We start from the raw sequence: 19,956 nt of genomic DNA on the forward strand, positions 1-19,956 counted from the left end.
GACTATGTTCTACAAATGTACGTATTCTGTGGTAAATAAGTTATTAAAAATCATTCAATGTGGGGTTTGAAACCACGAGCGTGATTCTCCGTTGCCCGATGCCGAAATCGGGAATGGCAATGGAAAAGTTCCATTAATTAGGAGCTGAACTAGCCAGGAAATTCCACCACAATGCCTTTCCAGTTTGCTTCAGAAGGCTGCTGTTCCAGCTGCCTAACGGATAGATGGCACAAACAGTTGCACACTTGCGGGAAGCTGCAGTTTAGGCTTTGTGTGCACAAGCAACCGTCCTTGACACTCTTCCAGTCAGCGAGCGGGAACTGTTTGTCCTGATCGCATTTGGTGCTGAGTCAGCTTTCTTCAGGAAAACCAGGTTTACAAGCATGCTTAAAAGGACTGCATACGGAATTCTATGGAAAAAGGACTTGCATTAAATTCATGTGCCACTCCTGGCTACCACAGAACATCTTTAGTGGATCGAGCATTTCAAATATGACAACTGTTCAGGTTTTAATTTTCCTCTGAATTTTAGCACCATGTAGACTGTTTCGGGAAACTTCATGGCTTTCTGACTTGGGGAAGACTTCTTTGGAAACCATTCTGCTGTTTTCCCTGTTCCATGTTGAATAGATGAAGTACTGGGGTATAGAACTGGAGGTTTGAAGTTGATGGGCCGGATTTTCAGATCGCGCCCTCCCGAGACTGGAAATACCCTCCTGAGACCAACGGACTCTTCCAGTGGTCCGTCAGATTGTCCGCCCCGCCTGCGATGATTCCCGTGGTGAGCAGGGCCATAAAATGTGCCCTGATATCTTTATAATATACATTGAACAAATCTATAATTCCAGTCTTAACATCACACTGTATTCATCCAAAAATATCAGCATAGAAGATGGTGTACAACCTGCAACCTAGAAAGCTAAAAAGAATTTAATAGCCAAAAATACATCAGGGTTGTGCTCAGTGACTGTACTTTGGACTCGCATTGATCTGACCTGAGGTGCTGTTTCACCATTTCAGGTTGTTGACGTGGAAGCTGCTGGTGTTTCGGAATGCACTGAGTTCCACATACCCTGTCTCAGAATATGACCAGGTCACATTGCTTACTTTGAAGTGTTTGGCTTGCATCAAGCCACAGTCGCTGAGGGTGATCTAGCCACCCCCTGACTGTTGATGTGAGCTTCATGGGGGTAGCACTCCCAGCCATTAGCAGTTGACTGAATGCTGGACCTTTGCTTGACCACCTGGCCAATCCCAGCTACATTTTTTGAATCTGACAAGTGATCGATTATAGTTGTACTTGAGACGTTATTACGCTGGACAAAGAAACTGCCAAGTTTCTGTCAATAGGAAGTATCAACTTTAGAGAGAATTGCTGCGATATTTCTCATGACCCAGTGTACGATTGGTCAGTTTGTTGGGCATGTTTGTGTGAGGTAGAGAGTGGGTCCTATTTATTTCTCTAACGGTAGAGGGTGGCTCATGGTTTTCCAAGTTCTTGGCAATTTCATGCCCATTCAAGTGGAAAACTGCGGTCAGTGTACCTGTGTATTGTCAAAAATAGAAAAGTTATATAATTCTAGAGCAGTTATTTGGGATTGGTGCTTTTTCAGCCAATTTCTGCATTTTTTCCCAGAACCATTTGAGGCATGTCTCGGAGCCTCCCATGTTTTAATGTGTGCATGTTTTCTATCACCCTCTTCGCAGTCAGCAGTCCCATTCCTTATCCTGAACGTTCTGGTGCAGAGAAATCTAGTCGTGGCATACATTGTGTCGTTTGCGTCTGGGATGAGCGTTGCTGCCGCCTTCCTGTTGCCATGGTAAGTGACATTTTTGCAGCAGCTTACAATTGCATTCACTGACTCTGTAATAATGCTGCTTGAGCAAAGGTGTTGTGTCACCCAACTAACCAATGAACTCGCTTTCAAAGCCAATGGTCCAGTTTTATTGTGGTTTTTATGTGGTGCTGGTGAAAATGAAGTCACCAAGTGGAACGTTAACTCCAATAATTGTAAATGGTGGAAGTCCAAAGCTAGTCTTTTACCTCGAGCAGGTTTAACCTTGAAATAGCTCAGCAGAGTGACAGAATCTCTTGGTTCCATCACACCTCACTGTTACAGATGTGTCCATCTATTGGTGAGTTGATGCTTATCGCCTGCCATTAACAGCATGAATGCTTCACGAAGTAATTGCTGATATGGAGCCCGTTGCACCTTCACAACCAATATGCTGTCACCTGCATTTTTCGACGTCTCTGTCAATAATTTAGCTCAGTAAGAAGTCTTACAACACCAGGTTGTCTTACAGGAGCATCTTACTGTGCTCACCCCAGTCCAACGCCGGCATCTCCACATCATAATTTAGCTGGCAGAGCACAGTGATGAGGACCGAGCAGTGCAACAGAAAGGGGTCATTAGATAGATCCGTCTCAGCAATTTCCACAGAGTTTGTTGAACCTCTCGCTGTAACTTTGGGAGATCAGCCAAAGCTGTGGAGAAATGGTTCAAGTGGCAAATTCCCCAAAGTTCCCAATGCTGAAGTTGCAGGAAGAGATCAGAGAATCTTCCACTTCAACCCTCTTAAGTTTAGGAGCTCATGCATTGCATGGTTAAATATGCTGACATCGTTAAGTAGTATTGATTCCTTCCTCTTACAAGTTGCTGAATCATCAACGTACCTGGTCATTAGTCACATATTGTTTCAAAATCAGAGCCTTAATTCAATATTCGGTGAAGATCAATTGCAATTCTTGCACGTAGAATAGAAAAAAAAACCTGGGAACAGCAATTGATTTGGATAATTATTAATTAAACCTCCGCAAACTTTCCAATTTCTGTTTGCTAAATTCTTGGCATATGGTGAGCAATGAATGGAGCGCTCTGAATAGTAGTGGAAATGTAGCAGTTTCTGTAGGTTTTCTAGTGTTTCAGTGTGCAAACGATCATTGTGCTATTTGAATTCATAACCACATGTAATGAGTAGTGAATGAAAATATTGAAAAGTCCTGGTGTAATTTTCAGGGTGATTTTTTTTACCATTTACAAATATATCAGGGTAGGTTGCTGTTGCAATTAAAACTTGTGTTCTCTCTCTCTAAATGTTCTCATTCTTCAATGCTAAGCAGACTTCCTGTTTACCCTCCTAACAGGTCTATGTTACCTGATGTTATTGATGATTTCAAGCTGAAGAACCCAGAGTCTGTGGGACATGAAGCAATATTTTACTCTTTCTATGTCTTCTTCACCAAGTTTGCATCAGGAGTGTCCCTTGGAATCTCCACTTTGAGCCTTGAGTTAGTAACTTTGATTTACTTTCACAATTAAGTGCTTGTTGGGGGGGGGGGGGGGGGGGGTTGCAATGCAATTGGACCTGAGAGGGAACTGGATAATAAATGCACCTTAGACCGTTTCACCCACATCCTAAAGGCGAATTTAAACGGCACTTTACCAGTTGACCAGATGCCTCTTGAGCAAGGGTCGAGTTAGCAGCAGAAATGGACTTGGTCTTAACACGCAGTTCCACTTGGATTCTATTTGAGCTAATTAAATAGATTAACTGTAAATTATAAATTTTAAATGTGAATTCTATAAATCTGTAGATTACCCAATGGTTTCAAAATTGCCCCAAATCAAATTATTACCTTTTCATAGAATTTACAGTGCAGAAGGAGGCCATTCAGCCCATCGAGTCTGCACCGGCTCTTGGAAAGAGCACCCTACCCAAGGTCAACAACTCCACCCTATCCCCATAACCCAGTAACCCCACCCAACACTAATGGCAATTTTGGACACTACGGGCAATTTATCATGGCCAATCCACCTAACCTGCACATCTTTGGACTGTGGGAGGAAACCGGAGCACCCGGAGGAAACCCACGCACACACGGGGAGGATGTGCAGACTCCGCACAGACAGTGACCCAAGCCGGAATCGAACCTGGGACCCTGGAGCTGTGAATCGATTGTGCTATCCACAATGCTACCGTGCTGCCCCTTTTGTGTGTGACCTTTCTTGATATCATTGCGTTTTTGAGATAAATGATGGAGGTGAACTTATATAATAATAATAATAATAATTGCTTATTGTCACAAGTAGGCTTCAATGAAGTTACTGTGAAAAGCCCCTAGTCGCCACATTCCGGTGCCTGTTCGGGGAGGACGGTACGGGAATTGAACCCGCACTGCTGGCCTTGTTCTGCATTACAAGTCAGCTGTTTAGCCCACTATGCTGAACCAGCCCCTATCCCATTTTAATTAAAATCACGCTTGCTGATAATTATTAATAAATAAAGTATTATACGGAGCCTAGCAATTTTCTTTTGCCCAGAGTATTCCCTATTTTCTCATTACCTACATGTCCGACACACCATCTTTAATTTTAATTTATTGATCTACACATCCATGGAACTAGCTATGTCTATTTTTATTTAATTCTTAAATGGGATGTGGATGCTGCTGGCTGGACCAGTACTTATTGCCCGTCACTAACTGCCCTTGAAATAAGTGGCTCGCTAGTCCATTTGAGAGGACATTTAAGAGTCGGCCTCATTGCTGTGAATCAGGAGCCACATGTCGGCCAGATCAGGTAAAGTTGGCAGATTTCCTTCGCAGATGTCTTTTTTTACGACAATCAAGTGGTTTCATGGTCATTATTAGATTCTTAATTAATGAATTTTATTGAGTTTAATTTCACCATCTGCCATGATAGGGAGGATATGAACGTGGGTCCCCAGAGCATTAGGCTGGGTCTTTGGATTACCAGTCCAGTGACAATACCACTAAACTACCAGTTAAAGAGGGTCACTTTTTTTTTGAAGCCTGCTCGTGTATTTTTGCAAGCAAAAAACCTGTCTGCCCCTACCATCTAATTCAGTGAAATGTTCAGTGCTTATCAGCAAGTCTAGGCAAATCTCAAATGTGTGACAATTTTCTTTTTATAATGATCTAGATTTTTTGCTAAACTTCAATGGGATGAGCTAGGCCTATCTGGTTACTGGAGCAGGTACTGAAACCGTTTCATTTTCTTTCTCTCCCAGTTTTGCGGGTTATCAGACCCGGGGCTGCACCCAGCCTGATGCAGTGCATCTAACTCTGAAGATGTTGGTTGCTCCGTCACCCATTTTCCTAATTATACTTGGACTGATTATTTTTAAATTATATCCGATTGATGAAGATATTAGAATGAAGAACAGGAAAGCACTTGAAGATTTACGGTGAGTTTTTATGAAGAAATTTCAAGTACATTCTTGCTATGGCCTTTCTATCCTGTCTAACATCTTCTGTCACCCTGGGTTGAGGACAACAGAAAGGAGTCACGGGTCTCTGACATCAAATACCATCAGTAGACTATAGCCTGGATTTTTCCAGTAAAAATAATGGTGAGATTATCTGTCATTAAATAGTAACTTTATCAGAAAACTCTGACAACGGCACATTCGCAGTTAAATACAGAAATCAGGAAGCTGCTGTTCAGAATGTCCTGGTCTTCCAAAGGTTCCACGGTAGTTGTATCTCAGAGAGACACGGCATTCAAACACACAATGACGAGAAGTAGCAGTACTTGTAAATGTTGCCACAGTCCCAGAGGCTGCTCTGCCCCTTTGAGAGGTGACTGGTGATGATTTAACCTGACCACTCCTCCGGGGCGATGGGCAAGGTGGAGAAGGCGGGGCCTTCATGAACAATATCAGCCGGAACGGGAATTCAACCCACACTCTTGATGTTGCCCTGTATCATGAACCAGCCAGCTGAGCTAACTGACTTTCAGCGGTACTTGCACACCAAATGTCCAGTAAGTACACCAGAATAATTAGGGCTCATCTATTCAGGAGTAAATAAGTTTGAACGTTATAAGTCTTAATTATACCAAATAACCTCTGTGAAACTGAAAAATATCTTTTAAAATGATACAGCATCATTCCTACAAATTTTAATTCTTGTTGGAGTTACTAAAAAAATAGAAAAAAAAGAATTTCTATCTCTTTTCCTCATTTTCACTCTCTCTTTATTTCACTTTCTACTCCTGTTTTGGCATATATACTAGTTTCAGACCCTGTGGGCGGGATTCTCCGGTCTCCCATGCCGAAAACGCGTTCGGCGATCGGCCGGAGAATCCACGTTGGCTCCGAAATCGGGGGTGGTGCTGCTTATGCGATGCTCCACCCCCTCCAAAACGGCATACTCTAGGAGTACGCTACATACCGTCGGGACGTCCTACCCCGATGCTCCATCCCCAATGGGCCGGGTTCCGACAGCGTTGGTCACACGTGGTATTTATTTTCAGGTATTCGGCGTGGCGGCTGCGGACTAAGTCCAGCTGGGGGGGGGGGGAGCCAATCCGCAGGCAAGGGGCATTTGGCAGAGGCTCGGGGCACTGGTGGGGGTGGTCAGGGAGTGGCAATCCTGGCCAAAGGGCGTCACTATTTGGCAGGCCGGGTCCACGCACAGCCAACACCATGTTACGCAGCCGCTGCAGGCCGCCTCCATATGCATGCGTGGCCATCGACCCGGCAATTCTCCAGCTGTATCTGCAGCTAGAGCCAGGTGCTCTATGCAGCATGCCTGTTGCCCCCCCCCCCCACCAGATCGGGGGTCGTTTATTCGGTCGTTAAACGCCACGGGCGCAATTCTCCGCACCCGCGGAAAATCGCGAAGTCAGCCGTCAAAAAAGGCCGACTTTTGCGACGGCCCGACACGGCCCCGTTCCCGACGTATTCACGTCCGGGAAATGGGCTAGGAACGGGGCCGCGTCAATCACGTGCGCGATGACGCCGGAAAGCGACAACGACACGAACACGCCCACGTGAGGCCGCCCGACGCCGTAAAAAGGCGCGGGCGAGCACAGAAACTAGGCCAAGATGTCGGAGCTGAGGAGAGCAGCCCCGCGATTCTTGGAGGCTGAGGTCGAGACGCTGCTGGATTCAATCGAGCAGAGGAGGGGCATCATCTGCCCACGTAGAGGGCATCGCCACCATGCCAGCGCGGTGCGCCAGGCCTGGCGTGACGTGGCTGCTGCCGTCAGTGCTGCGGGGCAGACCCCTCGCTCTGCAGAGCAATGTAGAAAGAAGATACACGACCTCACCAGGGCTGCCAGGGTAAGTGCCAAGAGGGTGCCCCCGGGTCACAACCATCCCTCCCCCCCTTTACTTAATCCCCCCCCCCCGCCGCCATGGGGGTTGGAGGGGGATTGGGGCAGAGTGAGTGGAGGGTGGTTCACAAAGTTGTCACAGACCCAGCGCTCTGGCCCCCGTGGAGAGATGCAATCGTCTTATTACAACTTGACCCCCAACCTGTGCCAGTATCTGAACGGCCTGCTGATACCTGCCGTATTGTAATGATATACCTATGCCCCCTCCCCCAACAGGACAAGACCGCTCACAACACTCGTGAGCGGAACAGGACTGGAGGGGGTTCGCCCATCCTGCACCCCCTCACCACGTTTGAGCAGAGGGCACTGGACCTTGTTGGGGGATCTGCCACCCGGGAGATCGCGCAATGTGAGGTTGGCGGAGCTGCAACAAGTGAGACAACCCTGCATGACAAACACCCCCCCTCCCCCATCCTCTGTCCCTTCACACACCCTGCCCACTTGGACACCTCCCCCATCCTCTGTCCCTTCACACACCCTGCCCACTTGGACACCTCCCCCATCCTCTGTCCCTTCACACCCTGCCCACTGGGACACCTCCCCCATCCTCTGTCCCTTCACACCCTGCCCACTGGGACTGTCCAGCGCCCGGCCGAGCGTCATTCTCTTCATTTCATTCTAACCCGTTTCATTCTCTTCCCTAGGACGTGATGCTGAACGATCAGGGCCGTCTGCCTCCAGGCGGAGACAGCCATCTGCCCCCACCTCACCCAGGGCCGCACAAGAGAGGGTGCCCTATCAGTGGGGAGTCCCATCCTCCCCAACCGAATCTGTGGAGCAGGACGCCAAGAGGGCGGCGAGAGAGGAAGAGAGAGAAATGGCCCGCGAACGCCCTGCGGCCCCTCAGTGGGCCGATGACATAGAGGAGGCGTCAACCCAAGACGACCTCGAGCTTGCGGCACAGCTATCTCTCACACCATCCACCATCCCAGAGACACTCACCCCGGTTGGGCTATTTAGTGATGAGGCTCCTGGGTCACAGTCTGGGTCGCACATCACAGCTGAGCAGGTACAGCAGGTGGAGGTCGGAGCAGACGAGGGCCCGGACTGGCGGAGGCCAGACCAGGCCCAGGATGCAGCTGGCTCCCAGACGTTTTCCAAGTTCCTGGATTTTCTCAACCCACCCGCACAGCCGATGCATCAAGAAACCCAGGGACACAATGATGGGATGAGGGCTGTCTTCCAGACTCTGCAGACGCTGTTAGAGGAGTTGAACCGCGTCCAGGAGCAGGGAGTGGTGCCGCTCATGGCAGCAACCCAGGCCGACACCGCACGAGTGCCATCCGCGGTGGAGGCAATGGGTCAGGTTATGCAAGGCGTTGGGCTTAATGTGCACATGTCATCCTCGGCCCTGGACAGGTTGCCCTCTCACAGGCAGCAATGCGCCAGAGCCAACACGACATTGCCGGCGCGCTGCGGGCCTTGGCCGAGTCACAGCGGTCAGTGGCACAGTCCCAGCAGTCAGTCGCGGAGAGCATCAACCGCCTGACACACGTGCTGGATGGCGTCGTGCACTCACAGGTTGAGATCGCACAGTCCCTGGCGGGAATGTCTAACGCCCTGGACTCCGTCTCTGCAAACCTTCGGATCCTGGTGGATACCGTTGCAGGCCTCCAGGACTGGCAGCGCCAGGTGTCGGTGGCGCGACGGGACACCTCCCCGCTCGCACCTCTGTCCCAAAGTGAGGCCCGGGGGCCACCGGGCTCCCCGAGGGAGGAGGAGGTTTCGGGGCCCGTCCCATTATTTCCATCACGGGACGTCCCGGAATTCTTGGCCTCCCCCCCATCCCATCCCTGGTGCATCGGGTGGGCAGCAGGCAGAGCAGGGTGGCACAACGTCACCCGAGACGCCCGCGGAGCAGCCTGGCCCATCAAGGCCGGGTCGCCCCAGGAAATGCTTGCCGAAGGAGAAACAAGTCGAAGGGGGCGATTCGCAGCAGTCCTCCTCCACTCCTGCTGTATCATCTGGGGAGTCACTTAGACGTAGTGGTAGGGCCCGTAAGGCAACAAAGATAGACACTGAGTAAGTTGGCACAGGTGAAGGGCACAGTTTAGTTGTAGGTGCTAGGGCATCTGTAAATTATTGTTAACATTAAATGCACTGTTCCACCTTACTTGTAATACCGTGTGATTGTTCCACAGCCACAGGAATCGTGATGGTGACCGAGTGTCGCTGGGGGTGACGGGTGGTGAAACTTCGGTGCCGGGTGTGCAGTCCCTGCCCCTCCCCCCACCCCCTCCCACAGCTAGCCCACGCGGGCACGTGATGGAGTGTCCGTGACGAACTCAGCGGCCACCAAGGTGGATGGTTCAGCTATTGCCATGGGTCAGGCTCTCTCTAACGATTCTGAGCTCACAGCTCATCGCAGAGCGGGCTGTCATCATTCCACATGGCACTGATCACAGCCATCAATGTTGTGCCATACCGTCTGGGCCCAGTGGTAAGGGTGATGTTGAAGTGGAGTAGTGTACACAGAGAGGAGGTGTTGGGAGGGGGGGGGGGGGGGGGGGTTGTGGTGGTGGCAGTTGTGTGTTGACCCTCTGCACGACTAGCGATGCAGGTGGTGGTTTGGTGTTCAGCGGGGACGTCGCATGCGACGCGTGAACCGTGCTGCCACCAAGGCGTCGCATGCCCGCCGTCCTCACCGGGTCTGTCGTGCCGCCTCCTGGGCATCACCAGCACCTGGGTCGTGTTTGCGTGCTGCGCCCGCCACTCCGCCAGCCTCCTCCTCCTCCTCCTCTGTGCTGGCACCACTGCCACTGGTTTCTCCCTCCGCCTCCTACAGCAGGTCATCTCCCCTCTGCATCGCGATGTTGTGCAGCGCACAGCAGACCACAACAATGCGAGCGACCCTGTCGGGTTGGTACTGCAGGGCCCCTCCAGAGCGGTCCAGGCACCTGAATCTCATCTTCAGGAGGCCACGGCAGCCCTCCTCCACATCCTGGTTGCTGCATGGGCCTCGTTGTATCGTGTTTCCGCATTGGTCTGAGGCCTCCGTATAGGCGTCATCAGCCAAGACCTCAGCGGATAACCCCTGTCGCCTAGCAACCAGCCCCTCAGCCGGGGGGGACGTCCCTCAAACATCGCAGGGATGAACGACTGCGCCAGTATGTAGGAGTCATGCACACTCCCTGGGAACCTTGCACAGATGTTCATGATCCTCATGTGGGGATCGCATACCACCTGGATATTCATGGAGTATGTCCCCCTCCTGTTTGTGAACACCTCCCTGTCCCCTGCAGGCGGGCGCATGGGGACGTGAACACAATCGATTTCCCCCTGCACCATTGGTATCCCGGCCACGCTGGCAAATCCACGAGCTCGTGAATCTTGACTTGCTCGGTCCTCGGGAAAGGTGATGTAGCGATCGACGATGGCATAGAGGGCGTCGGTCACATCCCGGATGCACCTGTGCACCGATGACTGGGAGATCCCGGAGAGGTCCCCGCTCGGAGACTGGAAGGAGCCGGTCGCATAGAAGTTAAGAGCGACCGTCACCTTGATGGCAACCGGGATCGCGTGTCCTCCCCCCGTTCCACGTGGGGCGAGGTGCGACAGGAGTTCGCAGATATGTATCACCGTCTGCCTACTCAGCCGGAGTCTCCTCCTGCAGGTGATGTCCGTCATTACATAGAACATAGAACAGTACAGCACAGAACAGGCCCTTCGGCCCTCAATGTTGTGCCGAGCCATGATCACCCTACTCAAACCCACGTATCCACCCTATACCCGTAACCCAACAACCCCCCCTTAACCTTACTTTTTTTAGGACACTACGGGCAATTTAGCATGGCCAATCCACCTAACCCGCACATCTTTGGTCTGTGGGAGGAAACCGGAGCACCCGGAGGAAACCCACGCACACAGGGGGAGGACGTGCAGACTCCACACAGACAGTGACCCAGCCGGGAATCGAACCTGGGACCCTGGAGCTGTGAAGCATTTATGCTAACCACCATGCTCCCCTGCTGCATTGTTAGGAAAGATATCCGGACACGGTACACCCTCGACCTTGGTCGTCGCCTCTGGCGCCGTGGCTGCACCCTCACTCTCTCCTCCCCCTCCTCCTCCTCCTACCCCCCATGCTGCTCGACGACTGGCAACTCCTCGGCCCTTCCCTCTGCTGCTGCAGCTGGCCCTGCATCCACTGCGGGTTGTGGCTGTGGACGCTGCTCCATTTCCAAATGCAGTGCAGCGGCCCCAACCACTGCGCAGAACATAGCCGTTCTGTTCCCATACATTGTGCTAACCTACAGAAGGGTGGTGGGGGGCAGAGAAACGGGAAATGTTAGACGGAGGTTAGTCGACACCTCGGCAGCCGCCAGCCACGGGATACCTGTGTGTCCCAGTGGCCTGGACGCGCTGCTGACACGCGGGCAGCCTAAACCCTGGTCACTTTCTGCATCCAACGGGCAGTTAACTATGTCCTCCTCACCGGTGCGTCAGTGGCCTGTGGCCGTAAGCCACAGGGGAACCAGCGGCCGTGTCCTCGTGACCGGCACACCATGGCATGGTGGCAGACATTTTGTTACGGGGTTGGACGGCTCACTCGCTCACTCTCTCCCTACCCCCCCCCACTCCCACTCCCCCCTCAGTCTCCCACTTCCCCCCTCAGTCTCCCACTCTTTCCCCCCCTCAGTCTCCCACACTCCCCCCATCCGTCTCCCACACTCCCCCCTTCCGTCTCCCACACTCCCCCCTTCCGTCTCCCACACTCCCCCCTTCCGTCTCCCACACTCCCCCCTTCCGTCTCCCACACTCCCCCCTTCCGTCTCCCACACTCCCCCCTTCCGTCTCCCACACTCCCCCCTTCATCTCCCACTTCCCTCCTCCGTCTCTCACTTCCCCCCTTCCGTCTCCCATGCACCCCCCTTCCGTCTCCCACACACCCCCCTCCGTCTCCCACACACCCCCCTCCGTCTCCCACACACCCTCCTCCTTTTCCCACTCCCCCCTCAGTCTCCCACACTCCCCCCTCAGTCTCCCACACTCCCCCCTCAGTCTCCCTTCCGCCTCCCACTCCCCCCCCTCCATCTCCCACACACCCCCCTCAGTCTCCCACTCCCCTCCCTCTGTCTCCCACACTCCCCCCTCCGTCTCCCACACTCCCCCCCCCTCCGTCTCCCACACTCCCCCCTCCGTCTCCCACACTCCCCCCTCCGTCTCCCACACTCCCCCCTCCGTCTCCCACACACACCCCCTCCGTCTCCCACACCCCCTCTCCGTCTCCCACACTCCCCCCTCCGTCTCCCACACTCCCCCCTCCGTCTCCCACACTCCCCCCTCCGTCTCCCACACTCCCCCCTCCGTCTCCCACACTCCCCCCTCCGTCTCCCACACTCCCCCCCCCCCTCCGTCTCCCACACTCCCCCCTCCGTCTCCCACACTCCCCCCTCCGTCTCCCACACTCCCCCCTCCGTCTCCCACACACACCCCCTCCGTCTCCCACACCCCCTCTCCGTCTCCCACACTCCCCCCTCCGTCTCCCACACTCCCCCCTCCGTCTCCCACACTCCCCCCTCCGTCTCCCACACTCCCCCCTCCGTCTCCCACACTCCCCCCTCCGTCTCCCACACTCCCCCCTCCGTCTCCCACACTCCCCCCTCTGTCTCCCACACTCCCCCCTCTGTCTCCCACACTCCCCCCTCCATCTCCCACACTCCCCCCTCCGTCTCCCACACTCCCCCCTCCGTCTCCCACACTCCCCCCCTCCGTCTCCCCGGCCCCCCCGCTCTGGACCCCCTCCCGTTCTCGGAGATGCCTTCCCCGTTGTGGCCAGACTCCAGCGGTGTGCTGAGCGGTGCGCTCACCTCCTCGAAGCTCTCGTCAGCCAACACGACTGGTTGACGAACTTGAAAAGCAGGTGTGTTGGCCGGCGTGAAAACATTGCGTGATGACGTCGGGACTTCGGCCCATGCGGGCCGGAGAATAGCGGGGGGCCAAAAAGTCGGGCTTCTGGTCGTGTCGGGGGGGTCTGTCGAGGCCTTTGCCGGGAATGCCGACGTGTAGTTTGTGCGGGGTTCGGAGAATAGTGGGAGGGTGTCGGACCGGCGTCGCCGTGAAAATCGGCGCGGCCTGCGATTCTCCGAACCGGCGTGAGAGCGGAGAATCGCGCCCCACCATTCCCGCGTCAGCACTTAGTCTCAGAATCTGAGAATCCAGCCCAGTGTCTCTCAGTAAGGATTCTTCAGTTTATTGCGGATGCATCTCCATGGCAATGCCTCCACTAATCAGAGTCCACTTGCCAACCAATTGATACTCTCATCTCGTATGGTATAGATTGTTGATTTCCTTTACATTACTAATGTCCTGACAAGTGCAAGATGAAAAACTTTGACACAAAATAATTTTTTTCAGCAGTGCTCAGTCTTATTGCTTAAAGAACCATGCCTTGTGTGCCCTGATCACACGGGTCCCACATCTCCTTGGGAAGGTGCCATGTTGTTTTGACTGTAAGAACTACACTGCATTTATGCTTGCCATTGCACCTTAACTTCAATGAACATTGAATGCTGTACACTCACCACTGACTGAAAAATACAAGCCAATTATTTTTCAAGAAAAACTTTGAACAGTGTGCACACCAAAATACATAAATTAGAAATTCAAGTCAAAAAGTCATTAAAAAAATTAACAATGTTCTAATGTAGACATAAAAAGAGGGGATGTTCTTCACTGAAAATACTGCCAACAAATCAATGAATTTAAGGGGAAAAGCAATATGGCACTCTAATTGTATAAGTAGACCTGCCCTGTGGCCCCAGAAAGAACCGGCCTGACTCCTAAGGGGTAACGCAAGGCTTTAATGCACAGTGATCACACTTCCAATTAACTTTTGTACTGCGATGGTGAATCAAGAGCAAAGGAAACACGTAGGGCGCGATTCTCCGCAAATGCGGCGAGTCATAAAGGCTGCCGTGAAACTGGCCGCGTTTCACGGCAGCCTCCGCGCCCCCTCTCGGGACCCGATTCTCCCCCCCCCCTGGGCGGGGCTAGCAGCGGGGTCCCATGAAGCACGGCATCGCGGCCTTAGCGACCGTTGCTAAGTCCGCGCGCCAAGCGTCACGACGGCTGACGCGCACGATGACGTCAGCCGCGCATGCGCGGGTTGGACGGCTCCAACCTGCGCATGCGCGGATGACGTCATCACACAGACGTGTCAAACCCATGCATGCGCGGGCCGTCATGCCCCTCAGCCGCCCCGCGGACTGATCCTGCGGGGCGGCGGAAGAACAAATAGTGCGCGGGTATCGGACCCGCTGCCCGCGATCGGTGCCCACCGATCGCAGGCCCATGCCACCCTTGGCACGGCCGTGCCAATCGGTGCCATGGTTGTCTGGGACGAGCACTTTGCAGCCGTTTTCATGAACGCTGAAAGCAGGTGTGATCGCGGCTGTGAAAACGGCCGTAAACTCCGCGGTATTCGGCCCATCGGCCTGAAGAGAATCGTTGTTCGCCGTAAAAAACGGCTTCAGCGATTCGTGTCGGGGGGCGGCCGGAGGGGGGGGGGAGAATAGCGGGAGGCCGTGAAAATTGTCGGGATGGCCCTCCTGCTATTCTCCGACCCGTCGTGGGCAGCAGAGAATCGCGCCCGTAATGTTTGACAGCGAGAGGAGGCAGAATTCAGCTTTGTGCTGAAACCGGGGATTGAACCAGGGATCTTTAGGTCTTCAGTCTTAACGCTATCCCAACCGAGCTGATGAACAGCTGAGCCACATTAATTTTGCTGTGACTTTATTCTTGTGCATAATGTGCCGAAAGCCTGACTTTTTCAAAGGTCTCATTAACCTGAGTCACCCGGGCTAACTTAAGGAGGTGGTTTTCACTGGCTGCGCAACAACCATAGCAAATAAATGTGGCAAATTAACACTGCTTCCAAAAGCCTGACTTGACTGTTGGATTTTACCAGAGCAGTGGGAATGTTTGCATGTGCACTTTTTGGCTATGCCAACTGATGTAGAAACTAACGTGCAACCTAAATAGGGGAGATGGGAAGGGACAATTCCACAGCAACCCCGGGACCTGGGTGTGGCAAAACTGTACCTCCTTGAAATGGCTTAGTAGCGTTTAGAGAGGCCGTAAGGCAGGTACACGTTCTGTTGCTCTGCCGCAATGCAGTTTCGTGCTCTGAGTGAAAAAGATGTTATCATTATTCTTTCATTCACTCCTTTGCAGGGACAATGGTCAAGACACAGACACGGATTCAAATGAACTCTGCAGCATTGCATAACAAATGACCAAATGTTTACGCACATTATTTGAGCTTGAGGTTTGTCTACGGTGCGTTAAAATGTGAAAGCAACACATCATCCGAGCAAGACTAAAGTGGATCTAAGCTAACTTCCTACCTTTGTAGAACACGTTTACATTCCGCCCCTACTGAACACGGGAATTGTACAGTGTACATTATGTATGTACTAATTTAGTGAACAAAAAGCTGTACAGAGAGCATAATATCATGTAAATTTATATAGATATCCTAATGTGCTGTATATATTTGAATTAAAATATTAGTTGTCAATAAAACATTAAATCAGAGGCAGGTATTCAAGTATTCTAGCCTTTCTGCTCATTCGAAGACTGCAGCTTCCAGCAGTTCTTTTGGAGAGGGTTTGATACAGATTTTGTGAAAAGCAGTAAAGGTAGGTAGCAGATCCATGTTAAGAGCTCTGAAAGCCAATAAGGAAGTGCGATCGATTGACACCAGGGTTTTTAACCACAGTTAAATACATTGATGTGTAGAAGATCATCCATGAGTCGATTGAATGGCGGAGCAGGCTTAAGCGGTCATATATCCTATTCCCTGCTCCAATTTTTTATGTTCCAATGGAAGAAAGTTCCTCAGTTTTGGCATGTTTCGGAAAAATGGGCTGAAACTAGTTTTCCCATTTGTAGATTTGAGATTTCATCCTCTTCAAACATGTATTTTAATAAGGATGTTTTGCCTCTATTTTAGAAGGATAATCAGTTTGAAGGTTTGCCTTTAACTTTCTTTCATTCTTACAACCCGAATTTGAATTTTCACATCTCCAGTGGGAGGAGACTGGAGCACCGCCTGTGGCTGCGCTGGCTTTGGGAAGGATAGAGGGATGTCACTCTCAGATGTGTTCAGCAGGATTTTTTTCCCGTTGCTGAGAAGAACGTGGAGGTCCAAGGAGAGCCATGAGAGATTGAACAGATGGGCGGGGTGGGGGGGAAGGAAGTGAGCTGCTGGGGGAATAGGAAGATCCTGAGCATGCAGCAAGTGCCATGCTCATAGATGGAGGATAAGGTTGAATCCATTTGGGTGGAAATCAGGAATAGTAAGGCGAAAAAGTCATTGATAGGAGTAGTCTATAGGCCACCAAATAATAACATTATGGTGGGGCAGGCAATAAACAAAGAAATAACTGATGCATGTAGAAATGGTACAGCAGTTATCATGGGGGATTTTAATCTACATGTCAATTGGTTTAACCAGGTCGGTCAAGGCAGCCTTGAGGAGGAGCTTATAGAATAGTTTCCTAGAACAGTATGTAATGGAACCTACAAGGGAACAAGCAGTCCTAGATCTGGTCCTGTGTAATGAGACAGGATTGATTAATGATCTCATAGTTAAGGATCCTCTCGGAAGGAGCGATCACAATATGGTGGAATTTAAAATACAGATGGAGGGTGAGAAGGTAAAATCAAACACTAGTGTATTGTGCGTAAACAAAGGAGATTACAATGGGATGAGAGAAAAGCTAGCTAAGGTAGACTGGGAGCAAAGACTTTATGGTGAAACAGTTGAACAGTGGAGAACCTTCCAAACGATTTTTCACAGTGCTCAGCAAAGGTTTATACCAACAAAAAGGAAGGACGGTAGAAAGAGGGAAAATCGACCATGGATATCTTAAGGAAATAAGGGAGAGTATCAAATTGAAGGAAAAAACATACAAGAGATTAGAGGACTGGGAAGTCTTTAGGGGGCAACAGAAAGCTACTAAAAAAGCTATAAAGAAGAGTAAGATAGATTATGAGAGTAAACTTGCTCAGAATATAAAAACAGATAGTAAAAGTTTCAACAAATATATAAAACAAAAAAGAGTGGCTAAGGTAAATATTGGTCCTTTAGAGGATGAGAAGGGAGATTTAATAATGGGAGTTGAGGAAATGGCTGAGGAACTGAACAGTTTTTTTGGGTTTCTCTTCACAGTGGAAGACACAAATAACATGCCAGTGACTAATAGAAATGAGGCTATGACAGGTGAGGACCTTGAGATGATTGTTATCACTAAGGAGGTAGTGATGGGCAAGCTAATGGGGCTAACGGTAGACAAGTCTGGCCCTGATGGAATGCATCCCAGAGTGCTAAAAGAGATGGCTAGGGAAATTGCAAATGCACTAGTGATAATTTACCAAAATTCACGAGACTCTGGGGTGGTCCCGGCGGATTGGAAATTAGCAAATATGACACCACTGTTTAAAAAAGGAGGTAGGCAGAAAGCAGGTAATTATAGGCCAGTGAGCTTAACTTCAGTAGTAGGGAAGATGCTGGAATCTATCATCAAAGAAGAAATAGCGAGGCAACTGGATGGAAATTGTCCCATTGGGCAGGCGCAGCATGGGTTCATAAAGGGCAGGTCATGCCTAACTAATTTAGTGGAATTTTTTGAGGACATTACCAGAGCGGTAGATAACAGGGAGCCAATGGATGTGGTATATCTGGATTTCCAGAAAGCCTTTGACAAGGTGCCACACAAAAGGTTGCTGCATAAGATAAAGATGCATGGCATTAAGGGTAAAGTAGTAGCATGGATAAGAGGATTGGTTAATTAATAGAAAGCAAAGAGTGGGGATAAATGGGTGTTTCTCTGGTTTGCAATCAGTAGCTAGTGGTGTCCCTCAGGGATCAGTGTTGGGCCCACAATTGTTCACAATTTACATAGATGATTTGGAGTTGGGGACCAAGGGCAATGTGTCCAAGTTTGCAGACGACACTAAGATGAGTGGTAAAGCGAAAAGTGCAGAGGATACTGGAAGTCTGCAAAGGGATTTGGATAGGTTAAATGAATGGGCTAGGGTCTGGCAGATGGAATACAATGTTGACAAATGTGAGGTTATCCATTTTGGTAGGAATAACAGCAAACAGGATTATTATTTAAATCATAAAACATTGAAACATGCTGCTGTGCAGAGAGACCTGGGTGTGCTAGTGCATGAGTCACAAAAAGTTGGTTTGCAGGTGCAACAGGTGATTAAGAAAGCGAATGGAATTTTGTCCTTCATTGCTAGAGGGATGGAGTTTAAGACGAGGGAGGTTATGTTGCAATTGTATAAGGTGTTAGTGAGGCCACACCTGGAGTATCGTGTTCAGTTTTGGTCTCCTTACTTGAGAAAGGACGTACTGGCGCTGGAGGGTGTGCAGAGGAGATTCACTAGGTTAATCCCAGAGCTGAAGCGGTTGGATTACGAGGAGAGTTTGAGTAGACTGGGACTGTACTCGGAATTTAGAAGGATGAGGGGGGATCTTATAGAAACATGTAAAATTATGAAGGGAATAGATAGGATAGATGCGGACAGGTTGTTTCCACTGGCGGGTGAAAGCAGAACTAGGGGTATAGCCTCAAAATAAGGTAGATTTAGGACTGAGTTTAGGAGGAACTTCTTCACCCAAAGGGTTGTGAATCTATGGAATTCCTTGCCCAGTGAAGCAGTTGAGGCTCCTTCATTAAATGTTTTTAAGATAAAGATAGTTTTTTGAAGAATAAAGGGATTAAGGGTTATGGTGTTCGGGCCGGAAAGTGGAGCTGAGTCCACAAAAGATCAGCCATGATCTCATTGAATGGCGGAGCAGGCTCGAGGGGCCATATGGCCTACTCCTGCTCCTAGTTCTTGTGTTCTTAAATAGAGGAACGAGGGCTGGGAGCAGGTGCATGTTCTGCATTTGAGACTCTATGTGAACAGCAGTGAAGGCAGAAGGTGAATATGGTCAGGGTGAACATGGGCGACAATGCCATTTGCCCTCATGATCAGAAGCGAGAGAAGTGACAAAATGGTGGTAGTAGGTCTGCATGGTGCAGGGCACGTTAGCAGGTGCGATGTGGGGAAAAGAAGTGGAGCTATTAAATCTCCCGCACCGCTGCATTCTGGTCCTCGAGTCAGCAGTTGTTGATGATCTCTCATCTCTTTTTCCAACCTGCTGGCACTGTTCGACATCCTCTTTCCATTTTAGAACAGAACTTTCCTCATGCCCCCTGGCTGCTATAGAAAGCAGCTTCTAGGATGGTATGTGCGTGGGGGGGGTGGGGGGTGGGGGGGGGGGGATCAATCTTGCATCACATTCCAGCCATCTTCGACAATCACCAGGGTACTGATGGAAGGCAGGATTAATCTTAAAATTGGAGCGAGTGTGGTCCCCCTTGAGATGCATTCATCCTTCCAACATTGGCCAAAGTGTGCTTGAAATTGCTCAATGTTAGGTGGGGGTGGGGTGATGTGGGGCAGGTCGGCTACTGTACACCCAATCTTATAATCAGCCCAGTGAGTAAAATTGTTCAGCCTCTGCTTCTCATTTCTCAACTTTGCAGTGTAATCTGTCTCCCCCCGCAAGTTAAATTCAACCCTTCACTATCTGGGTTTGCACTTGAAGAATGGTAGGTTGGGTGAGGTACCAGAGGGAACTCCGTGTGGGAACGTACACCAGAGCCAGTGTCTTCACAAGAAGATGAGGGATGAACATTGGCAGGTCGAAATCAAAAACACAAGAAAAGGTTTCATTCAGATGAATGTGGTCAAGGGACTCTTGGCTGTAGCCTAGTGTATTTGCACTCAATGATGCTTTTATCTT

General features: G+C 50.6%; 1 protein-coding gene across 2 annotated transcripts in view; it reads left to right on the forward strand.

Moving 5' to 3' along the window:
* Positions 1 to 15,691, forward strand: part of mfsd2ab (major facilitator superfamily domain containing 2ab) — a 77,565-nt gene extending 61,874 nt beyond the window's left edge. For both annotated transcript variants that reach the window (XM_038797301.1, XM_038797310.1), the window contains 4 exons: positions 1,708 to 1,820; positions 3,149 to 3,292; positions 5,035 to 5,211; positions 15,321 to 15,691. In XM_038797301.1, coding sequence (XP_038653229.1) covers positions 1,708 to 1,820; positions 3,149 to 3,292; positions 5,035 to 5,211; positions 15,321 to 15,375 — 489 coding nt within the window. In that variant the 3' untranslated portion in view covers positions 15,376 to 15,691. The remainder of the gene's footprint in view (positions 1 to 1,707; positions 1,821 to 3,148; positions 3,293 to 5,034; positions 5,212 to 15,320) is intronic.
* The last annotated feature ends 4,265 nt before the right edge of the window (positions 15,692 to 19,956 follow it).

Source organism: Scyliorhinus canicula, chromosome 1, assembly GCF_902713615.1.
Source record: "Scyliorhinus canicula chromosome 1, sScyCan1.1, whole genome shotgun sequence".
Classification (NCBI taxonomy): domain Eukaryota; kingdom Metazoa; phylum Chordata; class Chondrichthyes; order Carcharhiniformes; family Scyliorhinidae; genus Scyliorhinus; species Scyliorhinus canicula.